Genomic DNA, 22,696 nt, shown 5'->3' on the forward strand with positions numbered 1-22,696 from the left:
GTGCTTCCTATCCTTTCAGAGGACCTGAGTTTATTTCCCAGCACCCACATCAGGTGGCTCCACCTAGAAATCCAGCTCTAGGGGATCCAACACCCTCTTCTGGCTTCCATAGGTACACACATGTGATACACACATAGACACTCACATAAACTTTTTAAATGTTTTTTAAGAAGAACAAATAACGGGGCTGGAGATATGGCTCAGCAGTTGAGAACACTTGCTATTCTTCTAGAGGACCCAGGTTCAATTTCCAGCACCCACATGGCAGCTAACAACTGTTTGTAACTCCAGTCCCAGGAGATCTGATACACCCTTCTATCCTCCATGGACAACATGGGCGCACTTACATACATGCAGGCAATGCACTCATACATATAATGAAAATAATAAACAAAAATTTTTTAAAAAAGAACAAATAGCAACAGAGATCACATCATCAAATTGGGTGTGCAAAACATCCAGTAGCAACCTGCTGGGGAAGTTAAGGCAGTCATCTGGAGTTCCTGATTGAGCTTTCACTCCATGATGAACATCCAGTAGCAACCTGCTGGGGAAGTTAAGGCGGTCATCTGGAGTTCCTGACTGAGCTTTCACTCCATGATAAACATCCAGTAGCAACCTGCTGGGGAAGTTAAGGCGGTCATCTGGAGTTCCTGACTGAGCTTTCACTCCATGATAAACACTACAGCTGAACTTCCAACATCTTATTTCGACTGTAACCTCTGCTGGAGATGGCTTCCCCTTTAGCTGTCCTCAAGGACACAATGTTTTTACTCTTGGGCTGTTTTATCACCCTCTTCCCTGCCTGTCACAGCATCAGGAGTCCAGTCCATCCACAGACAAGGGACCCCAAAGGACACTTAGAGACAAACATGCGTGGGTCTTGTGCTAGATAGCTTTAGTTGTCAACTTGACATACCTGGGAAGAGGGACCCTCAACTTCCTAATTGCTGCTATTGGATTGGCCCTGTGGGCATGTCTGTGAGGTATTTTCTTGATTCTTGAGTGATATGGGAGAGCCCATTCTACTATGGGTGGTGCCACTCCAGGCATGTGGTCCTGGGTTGTATAAGAAAGTAGGTTGAGAAGCAAGTCAGTAAGCAGCGTACTTCCATGGTCTGTGCTCCAGGTTCCTGCCCTGAGTTCCTGCTTTGGCTTCCCTTCATGATGGACTGTGTGCTATAAGCCAAATAAACCCTTTCCTCCCCAGGTTGGCTTGGATCAGTGTTTTTATCACAGCAACAGAAAGTAACTAGAACAGTAACTGAAATGGGAGGGGAGCAACTCCACTTCCAAAGGCAGCTTTTTAGTAAACTCAAACAGCACATGGCAATGCACCACTATAATATACATTACACTACCGTGCACGAAGCCCTGGGTTCCATCCCCAGCACTGCACAAAACCAGGCTTGGTAGCCCATAATGCCAGCACTCAGGAGGTAGAGGCAGGAGAATCAGAAATTCAATGTCATCCTCAGCTACATAGCAGTTAGAGAACGCATGCCCTCTAAGTACCCAGACCCTAAGCAGAGATGACTTCAGTCAAGGCAGGAACACATCCATCCAAGTGTGGAAGGGAGCCTGACTACTGCCACATTGCACACGGTCACATATTAACCAAGCCCTACTACCCTAACCAAAGAAAGAGACCATGTAGCCTAAATCACATAAGCCCCACTCCCCTACTTTGGTCATATAGCATAGATCACATATTAACTAAGCCTGCTTCCTCACAGTGCAAGACTTCCCCTTCCCTCAGACACCTTGCTTTGTCTGGTGGAACTGAAGCTTCTTACTTTGGATGCTCACCGTACTACCTGCTGTGGCATTAATAAATTTCTCACCTGAAGAATTAATGGATTCAGCACCCCTGTCTCTCAAATCCCCTCTCCTCTCCCTCCCTAAAAACCTAATAGTGAGTTGGAGGTCAGCTTGAGATACACAAGATCCAGTTTTTTGTTTTTAGTTTCAGTTTTTATTTTATATGTATGAGTGTTATGCCTGCATGCGTATAAGTCCACCTGTGTCGTGCAGTGCCCACAGAGGACAGAAGAGGGCATCAGATCCCCTGGAACTGGAGTTACAGACGGTTGTTAGCCCCCATGTGGATGCTGGGATTCAAACCCAGGTCTTCTGCAAGAACAGTCAGTGCTCTTAAGCACTGAACCATCTCGCCAGCCAAGACCCAGTTTTGATAAAGTTCTTCATTGATGCTTTTCAGCCTGGATTTGTTGTGAAAGAGGTACGTCAAAGAACCCAGGTGTACTCCAGCAGTTGGGTGTGAACATAGTGTGGGTGCCTCAGGGTAAAGGACTAGAGAAACGGCTCATCAGTTAAAAGCACTGGCTACTCTTTCAGAGGACCCAGGTTCAAATCCCAGCACCCACATGGCAGCTAACAACCATCTGTAACTCCAGTTCCAGGGGATCCAATGCCCTCTTCTGGCCTTAACTGGTACTGCATGTACTTGATGCACGAATATACATGAAAGGAAAACCTACACATAAAATAAAAATAAATAAAATCTTTAAAGAATCTGAAACTGTACATGGCTTTACAAGTGGGTATGAAAATAGAGAATTTAAACGGCCCCCAGAAAAGATGATACCAGCTAGTTATTAAAAGGATATCCAGTGTTGGGAAACAAAGTGCTAGAGGCCCAAAAGAGGGAACAAACAACCGAAACCATGTGGTATGTCTAAGAAACAGTCTGTCAATGGCAGCAGAGCCAGAGATACAGCTCTACTCTGTCACATACAGCAAACTAAGGTGTTCCCTTAATCTTTTAGGGACCTCAACTCAAGTAAAAATCAGATTCTTGGCTTCAGAATTTCAGGACAAGACAATATGTAGAAGGACTGAAATTTTTTTTCTTGGTCTTTTTGAGACAGGTTCTCCCTATAACCCCAGCTGGTCTGGAACTATGTAGACCAGGCTGGCCTTGGGCATGTGCCACCATGCCCAGAAAGAATTGAAATTTATTAAAAGACATATTTAACATATATTTTAAACACAAGGGTTAATAGAAAGAGATGATCAAGTAAAGAATAAGACATACCCAACCTTGGGTATAGGATTCTTAATAGATTGTCACTCATTATTTGTGGCAGATACAATGTGATAGTGCCTGATTAAAGAATGACTGTCTCCTAGAATCATTTAAAGCAAGAGTGAGCCCAACCTGTTCTCAGAACTGTTCCTTTTTTGTGTTTCTCAAAACTCTTCCCCCAAAGAACTTTCTCTGTATTTATTTAAACTGTATATCCAGCATATCACTTCAGAAAGGAATATATTATATCTGATATCATATCTGATATCATATGATAAGGGAATGAGGCCTTTGTCTTAAAGAATCTTTAACCAAGGAAGTTTGCCTCATCTGACTCCTACTGACTCAGAGCAGCACACAGAACCACAAACAGATCTTGCTAAACTAAGCCCATGTGTTATCTGCAACATATGCTGTGGATAGTTCATTGTTCTCCACATGCTTCCCAGGTCACCGCTTTCAGTGATGATATTTTCACCACACACACACACACACACACACACACACACACACACACACACACATATATATATATATTCTGGGCCAAGTACAAGGAAGGGTCATGAGGGAGAAATAGGGAAGGAACACAGTCCAAGATTAAACCTATGTGTTTAGTTTAGCTAGTACACACACACACACTGATCTGGGTCAGGGCAAGGCAGGGTCATTAGGGAGAAGTGGGGAATGTTGTTTAAGATTAAAGCTATGTGTTTAGCTTAGTTTGTAGAAATTGATTACATGGTGGGGGGCAGATCTGGTAGGATTGTTTACATTGTTTTCCTAAAGGCTAGCTAAATTGAAACAAGCTGATTACACAGTAGGAAGGCATATTGAATATACAGTGATAAACGATCTCAAAACATGTAAGATAAAATCCCCATTTGTAACAGAAGGCATTTCCAGACAAGTAATTGCCCAGGTCTTGTTTTTACAATGGCTATTTACATTATCTTGTGACTGTCTAAGTTATATTGCTTGGAGAGTATATTTACAATAGAGTTTAAAGGTTAAAGAATTTTCTTTGTAAACAAAGCTGTAATGTGGATTTATGGGCAGGTATATTTAGATGTAAGAATGAAAGGTAGATGCTGAAAACCGAGGTCATTTTGGCCCTAAGTAAGCAAAGTTTATTTACTGCCTTTGACATCTTTGATAGCCATGTCTTTAGGAAAACATGCTTTGTTCCATAGACAGTTTTGATTTTATTAAAAGTGTGAAGTTTCCTGTCAGCGGGATAAGCAAACCAGATCCCAGGCAAAGGGAATCTTTCCTGTCCCATGTGTGCTTTCCCATGTCATCATTTTCCCTCTCTTTCTGTCTTGCTTCAGTCCTAATCACGGGCTGCAGAAAAGAAGGTTGCCTATCTCATGGATGCTTGGCCACCCTGAAATCTTAATGGTAGCTGTGGATGCTACAGGAACAACACAAGGACCACTGTATGGAATCTGCAAGAGGACAGACTATGGCATACTACACAATACCTCTGAAAGGAGAAGAAATAATGTCTTACCCCCACCTCTCCAATTATCTACCTTCTTCAAATGACCATATATAGACCTGGATTGTAAACACAGCACAAAATAAAACACATTATGATTTAATCTCACTAAATGACTAGGAGTACATGGAATTGTAACCATAACACAAAATACAACACATTTTGGGTTGATCTCACTCAATTTCAGCAGCATTCCCTGGATCTGACAGCTCTGTTTCTTTGCCAGCTCCAACTGAGTAAGAGGCTATTATTCATCAACACACACTAATTTGTGGGGTAGGGAGAATCCTCAGGGCCTTAGTGAACACACTGGTTTTTAGCAGCCTAAGGCCTCTCTGCCTGTGCCAGAGGTACCTGCTTGCACACTCCCCTCTTCTTCCTTCACTCTGAATTGTGAGTTGTCATCTTGACTCCATCTCTCACAAGATAGTCTGAGGACCTCCCCTTGCAGGCCACCCCAAAGTGAATTCCAGAGGATCTGAAAGCACACTTTATAATTAATTTGTTAAATAAATTTGTTTTTGTTTTGCTCATTAAGTTGCCTTTTGCTACAGGACTGACCATCTCCTTGTGGTAGATAAGGAAAGATATCACACTTTTCTGGCACCCCAATCAAGGATGTCACGGACAGGGAGTACTCAGCTGAAGACATCTTGCTCAGCCCAGAAGCTATGGTCAAGACATCCTGACCCTGGTGATGGTGATATGGCTCAAAAGATAAAGGCATTTCACCCCAAGACTCATGATCTGATTTCCATCCCCAGAACCCACAGAGTGGAAGGAGAGAATTAATTCCTGCAAGTTGTTCTCTGACCTCCAAAGCAGCCAAAATCCCAGCATAGTTGGGAAAGGGAATTAGGAAGTCCCACCTCTGTCTGAGAGCTATTGACTACTAAGGAAAGAGTCAGTTTTCTTCAAGGATGCATGCCCTGAGAGGCTAACCATGTTCCAGTAGATGATCCTATGCACATAGAGGCAGCACTAAGTAGACTCAGTGGGTATTTATAGGAAGGAAGGAAGGAAGGAAGGAAGGAAGGAAGGAATCAAAATGTCCTTGGGCCTCTTAGCAATATGCTCTGTTCCAAAAGCCAAAAGTATCAAAAGTATTTGGGAGCACTTATCTAATCCCTAAAAGATTTTATCAGAGGGGGGAATGTTAGAGTCATGAAAAGCCCCAAAAAAGAAGGAAGGAAGGAAGGGAGGGAGGGAGGGAGGGAGGATAGCACATGAAGTTAGGGAAAAGTGGTGGAGGTGGATAGGGAAGGAATTGGAGGAGACAAGGGGGTTAATTTGATCCAAACATTTTATATACATGTATGAATATTAAATTTTATAAAAGAGAGAGTGGTCCTAGGTGTTCATGAACTCTGCCTACTGCTGTCTTCTGCTGCTCCTGATAGCACTCTTCCTTCACTGCAGGTACCGCTTTGCGAAGCAGCGGAGGAGATTCCGATACTGACCATCTCAGACACTAGCAAGGGAGGACTCAAGAGAGAAAAAAAGCAATCATATTTGAAGGTGGGAGGACAGGATGGGTCTGGGGTGAAGTTCAAAATTAAGAGGCATAAACCTGACCTCAGCTGGGCATGGTGGCACATGCCTTTAATCCTAGCTCAGGTGGCAGAGTCAAATGGATCTCTGTGATTTCAAGACCAGCCTGTTCTACATAGTGAGTTTCAGGCCAGCCAGGGCAGCAGACAGAAGGTATCTACTAAAAAGCAAGCCTACTACTTTCCACCAGAATTTTGCTATAGACCAAGAATACACTCTCAATTAGAAAGCAGAAATTTAGCTGGGTGTGTTGGCACATGCTTTAATCCCAGTGCTGAGAGGCAGAGGCAGGTGGATCTTTGTGAGTTCAAGGCCAGCGTGGTCTATGTAGGTAGTTCATAGTGAGACTTTGTCACAAAAGAACAGGGGAAGGGAGGGAGGGGGGGGAAGGAGGGAAGGTGAAAATTTGGTTTTACCACATCCTAACTACTACAGTATAGCTTTCTCTATTCTTTCACTCCCCCCCCCTTGTTTCTTTATTGGACATAAAGTAACAAGTATACTGAGTTTTTGGGTTTATTTTAACTAAATGGCCAATGTTATGTTTGGTGGACATCAAATGGCGATGATATGGGGGAAAGTATTGGTTCTGTGAAAATATTCCTTTTTCTACTAGTAGCATGCTAATTCAGCTATTTCTATTCCTGTAAGTTATTTTGCTTTCATTGTTTTAAGAAAAACCCAACAACATAAAAATTCTTGTATTCTATTGGAGAATTTTAATATTTTTCATCTATCATTGTAAAATCAAGCACAATTTTACAATGTTTTGGCAGTGGTTAAGAGTCTTCCAGAGGACCCACGTTTGGTTCCCAGCACCTACCTGAGGCAGCTCACAACTGCCTGTAACTCCAGTTCCAGGGTATCTGTCGCCCTCCTCTTACCTCTGAGGGCACCTGAACAAACACACAATACACAAAAAGTAAAGAGTAGCCACGCATGGTGGCACATTCCTTTAATCCCGGCACTTGGGAGACAGAAGCAGGCAGATTTCTGTGAATTTGAGGCCAGCCTGGTCTACATATTGAGTTCCAGGCTAGCTGGAGCTACAGGGAGACCTTGTCTCAAAACAAAAAAAATTAAAAGGCAGCCTAATGATAACAGTGACCTTAACGAAAAGGACAGTTTACAAAGAAAAACAATTTCCCTTGTGCTTTCTAGTGGCCAGGCCCTCAGATTTCCCAAGAGTTAATTAAAGCAAAAACAAACAAAACACCTCTAAGTCTCAGTCCCAGCTAACTGCTTGTCCTGTATTTTTGCTTTGGAAAGTAGAGGGCTCTTTGAGGGAAATCAACATACTATGCGAGTTTCTCACTACGCTCCTTGCACAAGATGCATTCCATTAATCTGATTCTACCTAAAAAAAAGTTTTTGAAACAGGCGGCCCCGGATTAGGTCTTGTCACAGTGCACAGCCAACACCCGCCCAATAGCGGAACCCAGGTGGCCCGGGACTGAGAACTACATCTCCCAGGGTGCTCCAGGAAGGGGACGCCCACCCGATTGGCCAAGGGTGGATGACGCTCGGTGTTTTGGCCCTGACGGTCACATGTTTCCTTTGTTTTGAGCTGCGACTGAGACTGGTGGCTCGCGGAGACGCCGGCTCAGAACTGCGCTTCTCCGACGGCGCCTAGAGACGCAGGCCAGCCGCTCCAGGCCGCTCCTAGCCTGCGCCGAGAGGTACCGGGTGAGCGCTTCGGGGCGGCCAGCTGGCGACGACCGCAGTGCTGATCGTCAGCACCCGCGGGAGCCGAGCGGCCGCGGCCCGGTCCTCCGGAGAGGGTCTGGACGCTCTTGGCTTTCAGCCGTCGCGGACCGGGCTGGCGCGGCGTCGGGGAAAGAACTCCGGCGTGGGGACAGGCCGGGGCCTGCGGGCGGCCATGGGCTCCCGGGGCGGGAGCGGCCGGAGGGCCCCAGGCTCGAGTTTGGCTTTTCCGTGCGGTGAGGGCGACCGTGAGTCCGATCCGGAAGCGCTGACGGAACCGAGGTGTCGGGCCCGCAGTGACTGCGTGGTCTGCCGGTCGCTGTCACCTGACCGTTACCGGCCCTCTGCGCCTTTGTTTACCCGGGGTGTAGCGGCCGCTCTCGGGAGCCGCAGAGACCCGCCCGGCCCCAGCTTCCTTCCACTCTCGGCTTGGCTGCCTAATTTAGTTCCCAGTGTTCCCGCCCCCGAGCTCTGCACCCTGAGGCCAAGACCGTTACGGCGGCCGAGATTGGGCGCCTGCGGCGTGGCCCGGCCTCCAGCTCCGGGTTTGATTGGCGGGCGGCTGTGCCCTAGGGCTCGCTCCCACTTCCAGCCCGCCCCGCTGAAGGTGATCTGGAGGTCGCCGGGAGCGCGCTCGACCCTAGTTCTCTAGGGGAGGCGTGGGGGTTGTGCTTCCCTCTCAGGCTGGGGGTTGGTGCGCTGTCCTGCTGTTCTTCTTCGAATGGAAAGTTAACACCCTAACTGCTGTAAGGTTATCGCCCGGGTAGAGAGTGCACTGAAAGTGCTGCTCCTAAGAATGTGTTCTGGCCTGTTCTGTGAACAAAGCTTAGATAGTAGAGGATGAGCCTCAAGGCCACATTTGGGGAGCCTCAAAGTTAACCCTAGTGGATTTTAAGGATTGTTAGCTTTATAATAACACGGTGTTCGTGTTTGCGGCCTCAGACATCTGAGTCCCCGATATGGCTGATAACATGATTTTATAAATTAGGATTTAAAATCTGCCCCTTGTCACCTAAGATTTAAGAGTAGGCTTTAACCTTATTACCTTTAGCTTTTAAGCTAAAGAACTTTTTAAATGCCCTTTCTTAGTTTTTTTCTTTGGGAGATCTCTAGCTCACACACTTTCACATATAAATCTTCCAGGTAATTCAAACTTTTTAAGAAGTGAGTGTGTTCTCCAGGACTTGATGATTCATGATGATGATCATCTGGAGGCAGGCAGCTGTAGACGGACCTCTGTGAGATCAAAACCAGCCTGGCCTACATAGTGAATTCCAGGCCGTCTGGGGCTACAGGGACTCCCTATCTCAAAAAATAAAAATTTTCAACAACTTTAAAGATGGCAATATTCTGGAAGAGCACTCTTTCAACCAGAGGATATTGAAGATGGTTTTTCCAGTTTCTTAAGCTAATAGAGCACTTGGTTGTATCAGTTTTTCTTGTCCTGTACATTTTTTTCTTTTTCGTTTTTTTTTTTTTTTCCACCCTGGAATTCACTATGTAGACTAGGTTGGCTTTGACCTCACAGAGATCCACCTGCCTCTGCCTCTCCAGTGCTGGGACTAAAGGCATGCCCTAGCGCAGGGTGACAATACATTCTTTTTATTTTTTTGTTTTTGTTTTTTAAATATTTTATTATTTTTATTTTATGTGTGTGCATGTATTGCCTGCATGTACGTAAGTACACCCATGTCGTGCAATGTCTCAGAAGGACAGAAGAGGCCATCGGATCCCCTGGAACTGGAGTTATGGACAGTTGTTAGCTGCCATGTGGGTGCTGGGATTCAAACACAGGTTTTCTGCAAGAACAGCCAGTGTTCTTAATTGCTGAGCCATCTCTCCAGTCCCCTATTATTTTTATGTGTATGAGTGTATTGCCTGCATGTATGTGAGTGCACCCATGTTGTGCAATGCTGCGGAGGTCAGAAGAGGGCTTCTGATTCCTGTGGAACTGGAGTTTAAGGATGGTTTGTAGGCGACGTGTGGGTGCTGGGAATCAAACCGGGGTCCTCTGTAAGAAGTCAGTGCTCTTAACCACTGATGATAAAGGTCAGTTTATTCAAACAGCCTATGCCTTAGCCTACTTTATCTTAAACTTTCTGGCTTCTGTCCAAGTTGATAAAACCTTAATGCTTTTTCAATACGCCTTTTTAAAAGAAAAAAGAAAAAGAACTTCCTTGTTTTTCTGCCATTTCATTAAAATTCAAAGGTCAAACCTTTAGGAAAAAAAACACTATCAAATATGTTGCAACATTTATTATGTTGCAACTTCACTCTTACCTAAAAATTTGAGCAGCTCTTAAATATGTCGGTATGGACTGTATAATGGAAATGTAAATACAGTGTCCTCCCAAGTGTTCATATGAAGAACACATGATTTCATTTCTGTTGTGACTGTAGCAGTGACACTAGATAACTGATGTTGTAACATCTCTGTTCCTTCTCCTATAAAACCCAGATAATCTCAGCATGACAAGTTCCTTGGCAGTAGTTCAGTTATTTGGGAGGCTGAGTCAGGAGTTCCAGACCAGCCTGGACAACATAGACATTATGTTTTATTTATTTATTTTAAAAAACAAAGGGGGGACAGGGGATCAGGCAACAGCACAATAGCTAAACTCCTTTCTTGAGGAGCTGTTACTGTTTTAGCTTTTGTACCATCCTCTCCACCCCCACCCTTACCCTGCCTTCAGTACTTCAGATTGAATCTAGGACCTTCTTGGAAAAGCTAGGCACTGAGTTCTACCCCTAGTTGGCTCATCATCTAATGGAGAAAGAAGAGCAGGGCATGGTGGTACATGCCAGCAGGAGAGCGACGAGTTGAAGCCAGCCTGGGGGATGTAGGGAGACCCTGACTCAACCACGTGATTATACTGAATTCCTAAGTTTATGTTAAATAAAAATTAAATAAAGATCATTGACTAACAAGTGTTTTTATACGTAAAAAGTTTATTTAGAATGCCAGTTCTCAAACTAGTAAGTGACAGCACGTGGTTGCCATTCTAGTACATTTAATTAGTTTTAACAAAAGAACCAAAGCCAGTTTTGCTAGCAGAAAACATTAACCGTGTCATCATTCTGTTTCTCTCTCCCACTCTTGCAACAGGAACTTGTTGTGTAGCTCTGACTGGCCTGGTCCTTGCTATGTAGCTCAAATTGCCTGGAACTCACAGTGATCCTCCTGCCTCTGCTTCCAGAGTGGGATTAAAGGATACACCATCACACCTGGCTTCGCCCTTTTTTTTTTTTTAATTTTATTATTTTTATTTTATGTGTATGCAGGTATTGCCTGCATGTAGGTAAGTGCACCTGTGTCGTTCAATGCCCGCAGAGGTCAGAAGAGGCTGTGAGATCCTCTGGGACTGGAGTTAAGGACAGTTATTAGCTGCCATGTGGGTGCTGGGATTCGAACCCAGGTCTTCTGCAAGAACAACCAGTGTTATTAACCACTGACCCATCTCTCCAGCCCCTCTCCCTTGTTTCAGTGTACCCGACTACTGACTCTGATATCGCCAAAGCTCTAAAAGCACAAGTTAAAGTTCATTATTAGACCTCATATCTCAGACACTCAAGCTGCCCTATTTGCCCATTTATGCTCCTCACTAGACTTGACTAAACAGTGTTATTTTATAGCATTTGGTTTTTGGTTTTTGGTTTTTGCTGGTTTTTTTTTTTTTTTTTTTTTTTTTTTTTTTTTTTTTTTTGTCTTTTTTGAGACAGGGTCTCTCTGTAGCCCCAGCTGTCCTGGAACTTGCTATGTAGACCAGGCTGGCCTCGAACTCACAGAGATCCACCTGCCTCCCGAGTGCAGGGCTTAAAGGCATGTGTCACCATGCCTGGCTTATTTTATAGCTTTCTTAAAGGCATGTAATAGAAAAAGATTTCTATTAGCTCTGTTCTTTTTATTGTTATTCTATTTTTGATGTTGTTCTTTCTTTGGAAAATTCTAATGAGTTTATTGGGCTTGCTAACAGAGAATAGAGTAGGGGTTTATTTACAGAAGAGTGCCCCCCCCTCATTTATGGCTGCATTGGAAAGTCCACACTCAAAGGTAGATACTATGACTTCCTGACAGCTGCACAAAATGGCAAGAGAGGTGCCTGGTGATCATGGCTTATATATCCTAGCTCCTCTCCACATGCAGCTAAGGTCAGCTGATTGAATGGGAGGGGTAAGTGACTCCCCCCTGGACTCCTTGACGAGCTTGGGAAGGAGATATGACTATAGCTTACCCACAAGGTGGTTGGAGGACACTTCCTGGTAACAGTCCACCCTTTCTTCTGGCTCTTATATTCTTTCTGCCAACTTCTTCCACAAAAGTCCCTGAGCCTTGGAGGGGGTGATAGGTGTGGGATGTTCTTCCTCCCATTGTGACAAGGCACTGAACTTTCAGGTCTCTGCATCATCTGTTTTCCATGGGCTGTTGGCCCATTTTCAGTAGGATTCCATCTACACCGCATGGAGGCCAGATCCAGGTGCTCTCAGGCTGTCTGCTGAGTTCTCAGCTCCTACACCAGGTGAAGGCCAGATGTGATGCTCTCAGGCTGTCTGCTGAGGTCTCAGCCCCTACACCCAGTAGAGACCAGATCAGGCACCTTTCCTACCTTTTATGTTGCCATAGATCTATCACAAATCTCTTCTTGGTTAACTCTTCTGGTTTCTGCTGTGTTCTTCAATTTGAGGAAATTGAGTGATGTGTAACATCATGACCTCTGGTGGTTGACTACTACAAGGTAGGATGTTGGTAGTTTCCTCATTTTTCTGGTATTTTGGCTTTGGAAGGCCCTCATTGATACATACTGTATTTAAAGCAGATCATAACCTCTTTGTATGGGATTCTTTTCAAGGAGCAAGAAGCTCATTGCAGTACAGCCGCACTGTGGATTATATCCATCATACATCTTCTTTGGCTGCTCCTGCCCCTTGTCCTTATCAGGATCATGAGTATTACCTAAAAGTCCTGCAGAAAATATCTAGTGAATTGTTTTTGCCTTTTGTGCTTAATAAGGTGTGATTTTACATCAGATGAATCATGAAAGGCTTTATTCCAATTTGTGCTTCAATTTTCTGGTAGAGAAATGCATTTTAGTCCTAGGAGTTCTTGTTTCATCCTGGTCTTAGCCAACTCTACAGAGTCTGCAATTGTATCTGAAGCCAGTATTTGCTACCCTGGTGTCAGACACGTTTCTTGAATTGGCCTAAATCTTTTCACGGGCATTATTATATACATTGGGAAAGACTACTTAGATAGAGGTAACAATCCCCAAAATTGATCAAATTGCAGTATTTTTTTACCAAGGGGGACACAGTCAAATTGACTGACTAATGAAAGTAAAGAAACATAAGATAGTATTCATGTTCTAATCATAGCAGAGTCTGAGTATAAAGATGTGTTTGTGTGTGTGTGTGTGTGTGTGTGTGTATAAAATAAAAGTTGATTATTTACATTTGGTTTTGGCATCAACTTTGAATCTGCCTAAACTTAAGAATTTAGAAATTCTATTTATAGATAACTGGGTCAGAAACCAGAACCATTTTGTATTTAAATACTACGGGTTATTCTGTGCGCATCTCAATTCTAGTACTCATAAGCATTTTTCTCCATCTCTTACACACAGGCATGCACACACACACACAAAAATTGTACTGAGTTGTTTTCATGATCATTAAATCTGTAAGGTTCAAGCTAGCACAAAAATATACTTAATATATATTAAAATTATTTGATAAAGATTCTATAGAAAATCTAGATAACAAAAGCTTTCAAAGCTGGATAAGGGTTTTTTTCCTAGAATCTTAAGTTTTTTCTCGAATTGATTCCATAGCTGCATATAGTATATGGTGAATAGACTTTGCTTTGGTAATGTTGATAGAGTCACTCTTAAGAACTACATAAGGCCACCAAATTCAAATTGAAATGTAAGTTTCTAGGCACTGTTTGAATATCGAAGGTGGAATTACCACAGGATATATACTTTTTCATCTCAGTGTAAAAGTTAGCTTATTGTTACCATGAATAGTAAAACAAGCTCAAATATTATTGCAGGATAAAATAGTCAAGAAAGAGCTGGGTGTGGTGGTGCACACCTTTAATTCCAGCACTCGGGAGACAGACGCAGGTAGATCTCTCTGAGTTCAAGGCCAGCCTGGTCTACATAGTGAGTTCCAGGACAGCTGGGACTACAGGGAGACCCTGTCTCAAAAAGACAAAAAAAAAAAAAAAAAATTAGGGAAGTTTGTTAGGCACTGTAGAGATGCCTTTGTCGTCCTCTTCCAGAGGACTTGCGTTCAGTTCCCAGCACCCATGTTAGGCATCACACAGCCAACTGTGACATCAGTTCCAGAGGCTCCAACACTCTTCTGGCGTCCACAGGCATCTGTATTCATGTACATATACCCATACACAGACATGCACATAAGTAAAAATAAATCTTCAATACAAAAAAGAAAGTTTGATAAATTTTTATGTAAGAGACTATAAAATTAATTTGCTTTAAGGACGTCTTTTAATGTTATATGCAAAGGTGAACTTACAGTTACAAACTGGAATTTATTAAGAACTTTTTTCAACATGTTAATAAATGATGTACATGAATTGATAGTATCTAATTTTTATGACCCTGTTCTGTATTTTAGGTGTGGAAATTTAAACACGAATATTTTGGCTGGGGCTTTGATCAAGCAAATGCTGAAAAGGTATATTTGTAATATTTGTAAACTATTTAAACATTGTTATCAGAGAATTTAAACCATTTCCTTTCTTTAACCTGGTATCAGTGCCAGTCTGATAACAATGAGAAATTCAATCCTTAAGATTACTACTTGACTAAGGGCTGGGTATGGTGGTATACACCTGTAATCCCAATACTCAGGAGGCTGAAGCAGGAGATTTGAGGCCAGCCAGGGCTGCATAGTGATATCCCATTTCAAAATAACAACAAAATCATAAATCATACTATTACTAAGTGTTTACTTTTCTGGTCCTTTCTGAAATCCTTAGTTCCTGTTCTGCAGTTTTCTCCAATCAAAATAGTTTCTATCTCTGTCTTTCTGGAACATAGGCCAAACATGTAGTTTTATTTTTTTTTAATAATTTATTTTTTATTTGTATGAGTGTATTGTCTGCATGTATGTAAGTGTACCCAGGTCATGCAGTGTCCACAGAGGTCAGAAGAGAGCGTGGAATCCCCAGAATTGGAGTTCTGGAAAGTTGTTAGCCACCATATGGGTGTGGGGAACCAAACCCAGGTCCTTTGCAAGAGCAGCCAGTGCTCAACTGTTGAGCCATCTCTCCAGTCCCAATACATGTAATTTTAAATCTACTTAGCAATCAGAAAGATCAAATACAACATAGAGCATCCTTAACCAGAAGACTCTTAAGAAATCATTCTTTCCAAGAAAGACTGTAGCTCCAGAAATACAATGTCTGAGGGAAGAAAAAGGGGTGCCAATTTTAAGAGACAAATCATGAAACTGTCATGACAGTCTGATTACACTTGTGCCCTCCAACTCACTAGATACAGCTTTTTGTTAGGATGTTTCTTTGGAATGAATATTTTCCTACATATTTAATACATAGAAGCTTGCTTACTTTTTCCTGACAGTAATAATTAGGCTTTTTTTTTTTTTTTTTCAGTCTTTTTGAGATAGGGTCTCCCTGTAGCCCAGCTGTCCTAGAACTCACTATGTAGACTAGGCTGGCCTTGAACTCACAGAAATCTGCCAGCCTCTGCCTCCCGAGTACTGGGATTAAAGGCGTGCACCACTACACCCAGCTAATAATTATGCTTTTACACTTGGAAAATTTTAGAATTCAATCTGTTTTGTTTGCTTATGCATGAATTCATCTATGATAAACTTAGACCTATATTAAATACTGTACTTTAGCCAGGCATGGTGGCACACATGGTACTCAGAGGCAGGGGCAGGCAGATCTCTGTGAGATCAAGGCCTGCTATGGCTACAGGGAAACCCTGTCTATAAATAAATACTGTATTTTGACATATGATTAAATATGTATGCATTTGTTTTAAGATTTTTTTAGGGGCTGGCAAGATGGCTCAGTAGTTAAGAGCACTGACTTGCAGAGGACCCAGGTTCAGTTCCCAGCACCCACATGGCAGGTAACAACCATCTGTAACTCCAGTTACAGGGGACAATGCCCTCCGCAGGCATTGCACAATATATACGTGAAGGCAGAATTCTCATTAGCATAAAATAAAAATAAATTTAAAATATTTTTAAGTTTTTTATTTTTTATGCATGTAAAAATGCCTGGTGAGCACAGAACCCAGAGAGGGTGTCAGATCACCCAGAACTGGAGTCTAGAGGAGGTTGTGATTGCTGGGAACCCAACCTATATCCTCTACAACAGCAGCAAGTACTCTTAACTTCTGAGCCACCTCACCAGGCCCTGTGTTTACATTTTTAACCATTGCTAGTTAAAAGACTTGAGAAAAGCAAAGGCTGATTAATTACTTCTGGAAGCCTAAGAGTTATACATTGAAAGTATATCAGCATTGAGATGCTCTATGCAAATCACTTACCCTGTAATAAATAGAGTTCACATTTGGTACTGTTGTGGAAAACTGGTTAATAGAGATTTCCAAGAAAGTCCAGAGATAGCACAGATTAATCAATCTCTATGACCCCAAATTTCTCTAATACTAGATACATTGAGATCATTAGATACAGAAAGCAAAGTTTCCTTTCATCTTTTCCTGTAGCCATCAAGAAAATAAAAATTTATGGAAGGAGACAAGTCAAGTAGTTTTGGGTTTTTATATGGGGAGAGGGCTGCATTTTTGTTATTAATAGTTTTTTTAGTTGATTGATTTTGATTTTTTTTTTTTTGAGACAGGTTATTTTTGTAAGCCAGGCTGGCCTCAAAACTGCAGCCATCTTCCTGCCTGTGCCTCCTGAATGTAAGATTTAGGCAAGTACCACCAAGCCCAACTTTAAGAGTTTTTTAGTTGTTAATGCCAGTAATTACATCACTAATCAAAATCACAATGCCTGGGGCTGGAGAGATGGCTAAGTGATTAAGAGCACTGGCTGCCTTTGCTTAGGACCCAAGTTCTGTTCCTGGCACTCACGTGGCTGCTAACACCCATCCATAACTCCAGTTCCAAGGGCATTACACTAACATTCAGGCAAAACATCATACACATAAAATAAAAAGAAAAAAATTTTTAAAGATAGTAACTATATTAAAGATTCAGGCTGCAAGCCATGCATGGTTGTGCATGGCACCTATAATCATGGCTTCTGGGAGCCTGAGGCAGGAGGATTACTATGAGTTCCAGACCATCCTGGGCTATGTAGGGATGTCTCAAACAAAAACAGTAGTTAAAAGATTCTGTTAGTCATGTTCTCAAATTGTATCTTACAGCATTCTAACCTGCAGTAAGGTAGAATAAAACCTAGCTATGTAAGTGAGAAATGAAAACTTTTAGTACTTTGAAAACTACATAGTATCACTGGGTGTGGTGGTGCACACCTTTAAACTGAGCACTCAGAGGCAGAGGCAGGCAGATCTCTGTGAGATGGAGGCTAACCTGTTCTATATAGGGAGTTCCAGGCCAGCTGGGGCTACAGGGGCACCCTATCTCAAAAAACCCAAAAGAAAAATCACATAGTATCCTTTCAGGCGAGTTGTTCTAAGAGCATATAACCTAATATAATCCTGCAAATGCAAATTTTTATCAGTTCTTATTAAAATGAGCTAGTGTGTCCTGTGCCCTATGTGACTGTATTAATCATGTAACTTTGTTATATTTATATCAAAATGAAATTGTGTAATTTGATTCCTGAATTTTTATATATTGAAATATTTTCATTTTTCTTTAGCTACATAAAGAAGGTCTCTGGTGGTCATTTCTCAACAATTATTTAGTCAACTGATGTAACAATGGTACTAATATTGGGACGAAGACTAAACAGAGAGGATCTTGGGGTGCGTGATTCCCCAGCAACTAAGCGTAAAGTTTTTGAAATGGACCCCAAATCTCTGACAGGTCATGAGTATTTTGACTTCTCTTCGGGATCATCCCATGCTGAAAACATACTCCAGATATTTAATGAATTCCGAGACAGCCGCTTATTCACAGATGTTATCATTTGTGTGGAAGGAAAAGAATTTCCTTGCCATCGAGCTGTCCTCTCAGCCTGTAGTAGCTACTTCAGAGCCATGTTTTGTAATGACCACAGGGAAAGTCGAGAAATGTTGGTTGAAATCAATGGTATCTTAGCTGAGGCCATGGAATGCTTTCTGCAGTATGTATATACTGGAAAAGTGAAGATTACAACAGAGAACGTTCAGTATCTCTTTGAAACGTCAAGCCTCTTTCAGATTAGTGTTCTCCGAGACGCATGCGCCAAGTTCTTAGAAGAGCAGCTCGATCCTTGCAATTGCTTAGGAATCCAGCGCTTTGCTGATACCCACTCACTCAAAACACTCTTCACAAAGTGCAAAACCTTTGCATTACAGACTTTTGAGGATGTGTCCCAGCATGAAGAGTTTCTTGAGCTTGACAAAGATGAACTCATTGATTATATTTGTAGTGATGAACTTGTTATTGGTAAAGAAGAGATGGTTTTTGAAGCTGTCATGCGTTGGGTCTATCGAGCTGTCGACCTCAGAAGACCTCTATTACATGAACTCCTGACACATGTGAGACTCCCACTTTTGCATCCCAACTACTTTGTTCAAACAGTTGAGGTGGACCAATTGATCCAGAATTCTCCTGAGTGTTACCAGTTGTTGCATGAAGCAAGACGTTACCACATACTTGGCAATGAAATGATGTCGCCAAGGACCAGGCCACGCAGGTGAGGAGACTACAATCTTAGCACTCAGAGGCATGAAGGTCAAGAGCTTAAAGGTCACCCCTAGCTATGTATGTAAAACCCAGATCTCAAATCTGTTTTAATTGCCACAGTAGCTATATTTAATGTTTGTCTCAATTTGTAAATTCTTGTTCTTTCTTTTCTCTTTTGAGGGGAGGGTTATTTATGATTTTTGAAAGAGAATCTCAGCTAACCCAGGCTGTGAACTCCTGATCCCCCTGTCTTCACCTCTCAAGTGCTGAGATTACTGGCTGGCATGTGCCACCATGCCCAACTCTCATCCTCTTTCTGATTGTGAAAATTACATTCTTTGTACAGAATTTAATAAAATTCTATTTGGAATAGATTATTCCATATTTATGTTATTTTTATAAACATCTGTAGACTTCAATTCATAAACTATAGGAAAATTATCTCCATGCCTTAAATGAAGGAATACTGTTAGATTTATTTGTGTTAAGGTATATAGATGCACATGCCACAACACATGTGTGGAAGGGAGTCAGAGGACAACTTTGTAGAGTCGTTTCTTGCCTTCTACCTTTACATGGGTTTCGGGGATGGAACTTGGGTCACTAGGCTTGTACAGCAAGCACCTTGACCTACTGAGCCATCTTACTGGCCTTAGAGTTACTTTTTGTTGATTGTGATAAATATACATAACATAAAATTTGCTGTTTTATTTTTTTTTTTTTCTTTTTTTTTTGTCCTTTTGAAACAGGGTCTCCCTGTAGCCCCAGCTGACCTGGAACTCACTGTGTAGACCAAGCTGGCCTCGAACTCACAAAGATCTGCCTGCCTCTGCCTCCTAAGTGCTGGGTTTAAAGGCATGTGCCACCACTCCTGGTACTAATATTTAATTGTACAGTTTAGCACTGTTAGGTATATTCACATTGTTGTGAAACCAGTATTTATTTTTTTATACTACTTCCTTTTTCCAGTAAATTTAATAGAGCACAAAAATCACATTTTTTGCTTTGATTTTGAATGTCTTTGTTTTGGAATATACTTTAGATTCACCATACGAGATAGCTTGAATTTAAAATCTATGCTATCTTAGATATACCAGGTTTTAATCTATTTCTTTTTATGTAAAATAAGAATGATAAATAATTGACTTCACAGAATGTCCATTGCAATTTAAAAAAAAAAATTGTGGGGGCTAGAGAGATGGCTCAAGTGGTTAAGAGGACTGGCTATTCTTGCAGAGGACTCCAGTTTGGTTCCCAGCACCCACATGGTGGCTAACAACTGTCCTAACTCCAGTTTAGGGTTCTCGTGCCCTCTTCTGACCTCTACAGGCATTGCACAAAATGGGTACACTTACATACATGCAGACAATACACTCATACGCATAAAATAAAAATAATTTTAAAATGTTTGAAAATTGTTAGCTAGTTGTGGTGGTGCATGCCTTTCCCAAGCTGCTCTTGGAAGGTAGTGGCAGAGGGATCTCTGTGAGTGAGGCCAGCCTGATCTACATAGGGAGTTCATGCCAGCTGGGACAACAGAGAAACCCTGTCTCAAAAACAGCCAAAAAAAAGTGTTTATTTTGTGTTGTATGTATGTGTGTGTATGGGGACATGCATATGGAGGTCAGATAACTTTTCAGAAGTAGTTCTCTTTCCATCATGTGGATCCCAGGAATTGAACTCAGGTCATCAGGCTTGGTGACAAGTGCCTTTACCCATCAAGCCATCTTGCTGTCCCCATGTGTCTTTCTTCAAGCTTATATCTAAATCTGTATGAAGCCTATTTCTTGGAAAAAAAAAATGTAGTACTTGAATGTCTTTCACCACTTGTATATGATATTGGATGGGTAACTGTTATTACAAGTCATTAATATAGCATAATCCTCCCCCCAAAATAAATAAATACATAAATAAATGGAATAACCCAGGTATAATGGCACATGTCTGTAATCATAGCACTTGGAAAACTGAAATGAGAGATTGAAAGTTCAAGGCTGACTGGGCTATGCAGGGAGATTCTATCTCAAAAAGAGAGGGATTGGTGGTGTGGTGGGGCACTCCTTTAATCCCACACTACTTGGGAGGCAGATGGATCTCTGAATTTGAGGCCAACTAGGGCTACATAGTGAGACCCTGTCTCAAAAAAAGGTGAGGGGAGCTGGAGAGATGACTCAGCAGTTAAGAGCACTGGTTGCTCTTGCAAAAGACCTTCGTTTGAATCCCAGCACCCACATGGAACTCCAGTTCCGGGGGATCCTACTCCCTCTTCTGGCCTCTGCAGGCACTGCACGACACAAGAGCATTTACATGCAGGCATAACACTCATACAAAATTAAAAAATAAAAAATTTTTAAACAAAAAAAAAGAAGGAAGGGGGGGTGTTGGACGGTAGTATATAGCTCAGCGGGTAAAGGCACCCATGGCCAAGCCTGACTACCTGAATTCAAGCCCTGGGACCCACATGGAGGAAGAATGAGAGAACTAACTCCTGAAAGGTGTCCTCTGACCTCCACATATGCACCATGGCACATTCATGCCTACACTATAAATACTATACAGTCTCACACATATGAAGAATTGAAAATATTTTATTCTACAAATACACTGTTGGGTTTTTTTCCCCTAAGTTCTTTGGATTGGTTGGTGTTTTGAGACAGTCTCAGTCTAGCCCAGCTTGAAAAATCTTCCCATTCTTGCTCCCCAAGTGCTGGAATTAAAGGCATGAGCCACCATGCCTGTATTTTTGCTTTTTGTGAAGGACCACACTGGAGAATATAAAAAGACAGGGTTCTTGAATATATTGAGAAGGCTGAAGAGCCTCAGGGCAGCATAATTATTAGTTCTTTCAGTAATTTCTACAAGCAGAATATCCTTCTGAAAGGGAAGTCACACATTTTTCCAAGTATAATGCTCTTATTGCAGGAGGAAAGGTCTATGATTAAATGGGGCTAATCGTTACCCAGCTTGCAAAAATATTAGAGTAGGGACAAAAGGTTATAGGCTATAAATAAAATGACCCATTTATTATTAACATTACTTGAAGAGATATGAGCTAAATCAAAGCACCTTGCAGCTTTAAGTGTCCCATTACTCCTTTGAAGAAATGATTTTCCTTATTCACCTAAATATTTTATTTCACTACCACCACAGAATTTTTTTTTTCCCACGGTACTGGGGATTGAACCCAAGGCCTTGCATATGCTAAGTGAGCACTCTTCCACTGAACTGCACCTTCAGTTTTTTAAAAAACTTTATTGGGCTGGGTGTGGTGGCACACCTTTAGTCCCAGCACTCAGGAGGCAGAGGCAGGAGGATCTCTGTGAGTTCAAGGCCAGCCTGGTCTACATAGTGAGTTCCAGGTCAGCTGGGGCTACAGGGAGACCCTGTCTCAAAAAGACTGGAAAAAAAAAAAAAGGACCCCGCTCCCCAAAAAAAGTTTATGGCGCAGGGTGGTGGGGGGCGGAGCTGGAGACATAGCTCAGCAGTTAAGAGCACTGGCTGCTCTTCCAGAAGACCTGGATTCGAGTCCCAGGACCCACACAGTGGCTGACAACCATCTGTAACTCAAGTTCCAGGGTATTCAACACCCTCTTCTGACCTCTGAGGGTACAGCATGACACAGGCACACTTACATAAGCAGGCATAACACTCATACACTGCTTCCTCATGTTATTATTTAGCTATATAATTTCCTAGAAATTGAAAGCTAGCTATACAAACTTCAGCTTGATGGATATTAGTTAAGTATCCTAAGTGATGTGTATTTAGGATATGTGATACTGCTCATTCAGAGGGGCTCGTGCAACATCTCTCCATCTATCATCCCATAATAATAATAGGAAACTCTTACATCCCAGAAACTCATCTATATACCATACCCATGTTAACTCATCTAAACCTCAGAATAGTCTTGAGTTAGTACTATTACTAAACTTATTTTACAGATCAACAAAGTCTCAAAGAAGTAACTTAAGATCACATAGTGTAACCAGTGATGGTAAGGCTACAGAACTCATGCTTCTAACTAGATGAATACTGCCTCTTTAGTAACTTTCCATTGTTAATATTTAAAAA

At 42.0% G+C, this 22,696-nt stretch overlaps 1 protein-coding gene across 4 annotated transcripts in view; it reads left to right on the forward strand.

Annotated features, from left to right (window-relative positions):
- The first annotated feature begins 7,152 nt into the window (after positions 1-7,152).
- Klhl24 (kelch like family member 24) overlaps positions 7,153-22,696 on the forward strand; it is a 43,855-nt gene continuing 28,311 nt past the window's right edge. Inside the window, exons 1-3 of one of the 4 annotated variants that reach the window (XM_008824168.3) lie at positions 7,154-7,784; positions 14,439-14,498; positions 17,652-18,632. In XM_008824168.3, the coding sequence (XP_008822390.1) occupies positions 17,713-18,632 (920 nt within the window). In that variant the 5' untranslated portion in view covers positions 7,154-7,784; positions 14,439-14,498; positions 17,652-17,712. Of the gene's footprint in view, positions 7,785-14,438; positions 14,499-15,891; positions 15,926-17,651; positions 18,633-22,696 lie in introns of those variants that run through there. The other 3 variants (XM_017795867.2, XM_008824169.3, XM_029559190.1) reach the window with 3 other exon arrangements.

This window comes from Nannospalax galili, unplaced genomic scaffold (genome assembly GCF_000622305.1).
Source record: "Nannospalax galili isolate Female #2095 unplaced genomic scaffold, S.galili_v1.0 scaffold889, whole genome shotgun sequence".
NCBI classification, from domain to species: domain Eukaryota; kingdom Metazoa; phylum Chordata; class Mammalia; order Rodentia; family Spalacidae; genus Nannospalax; species Nannospalax galili.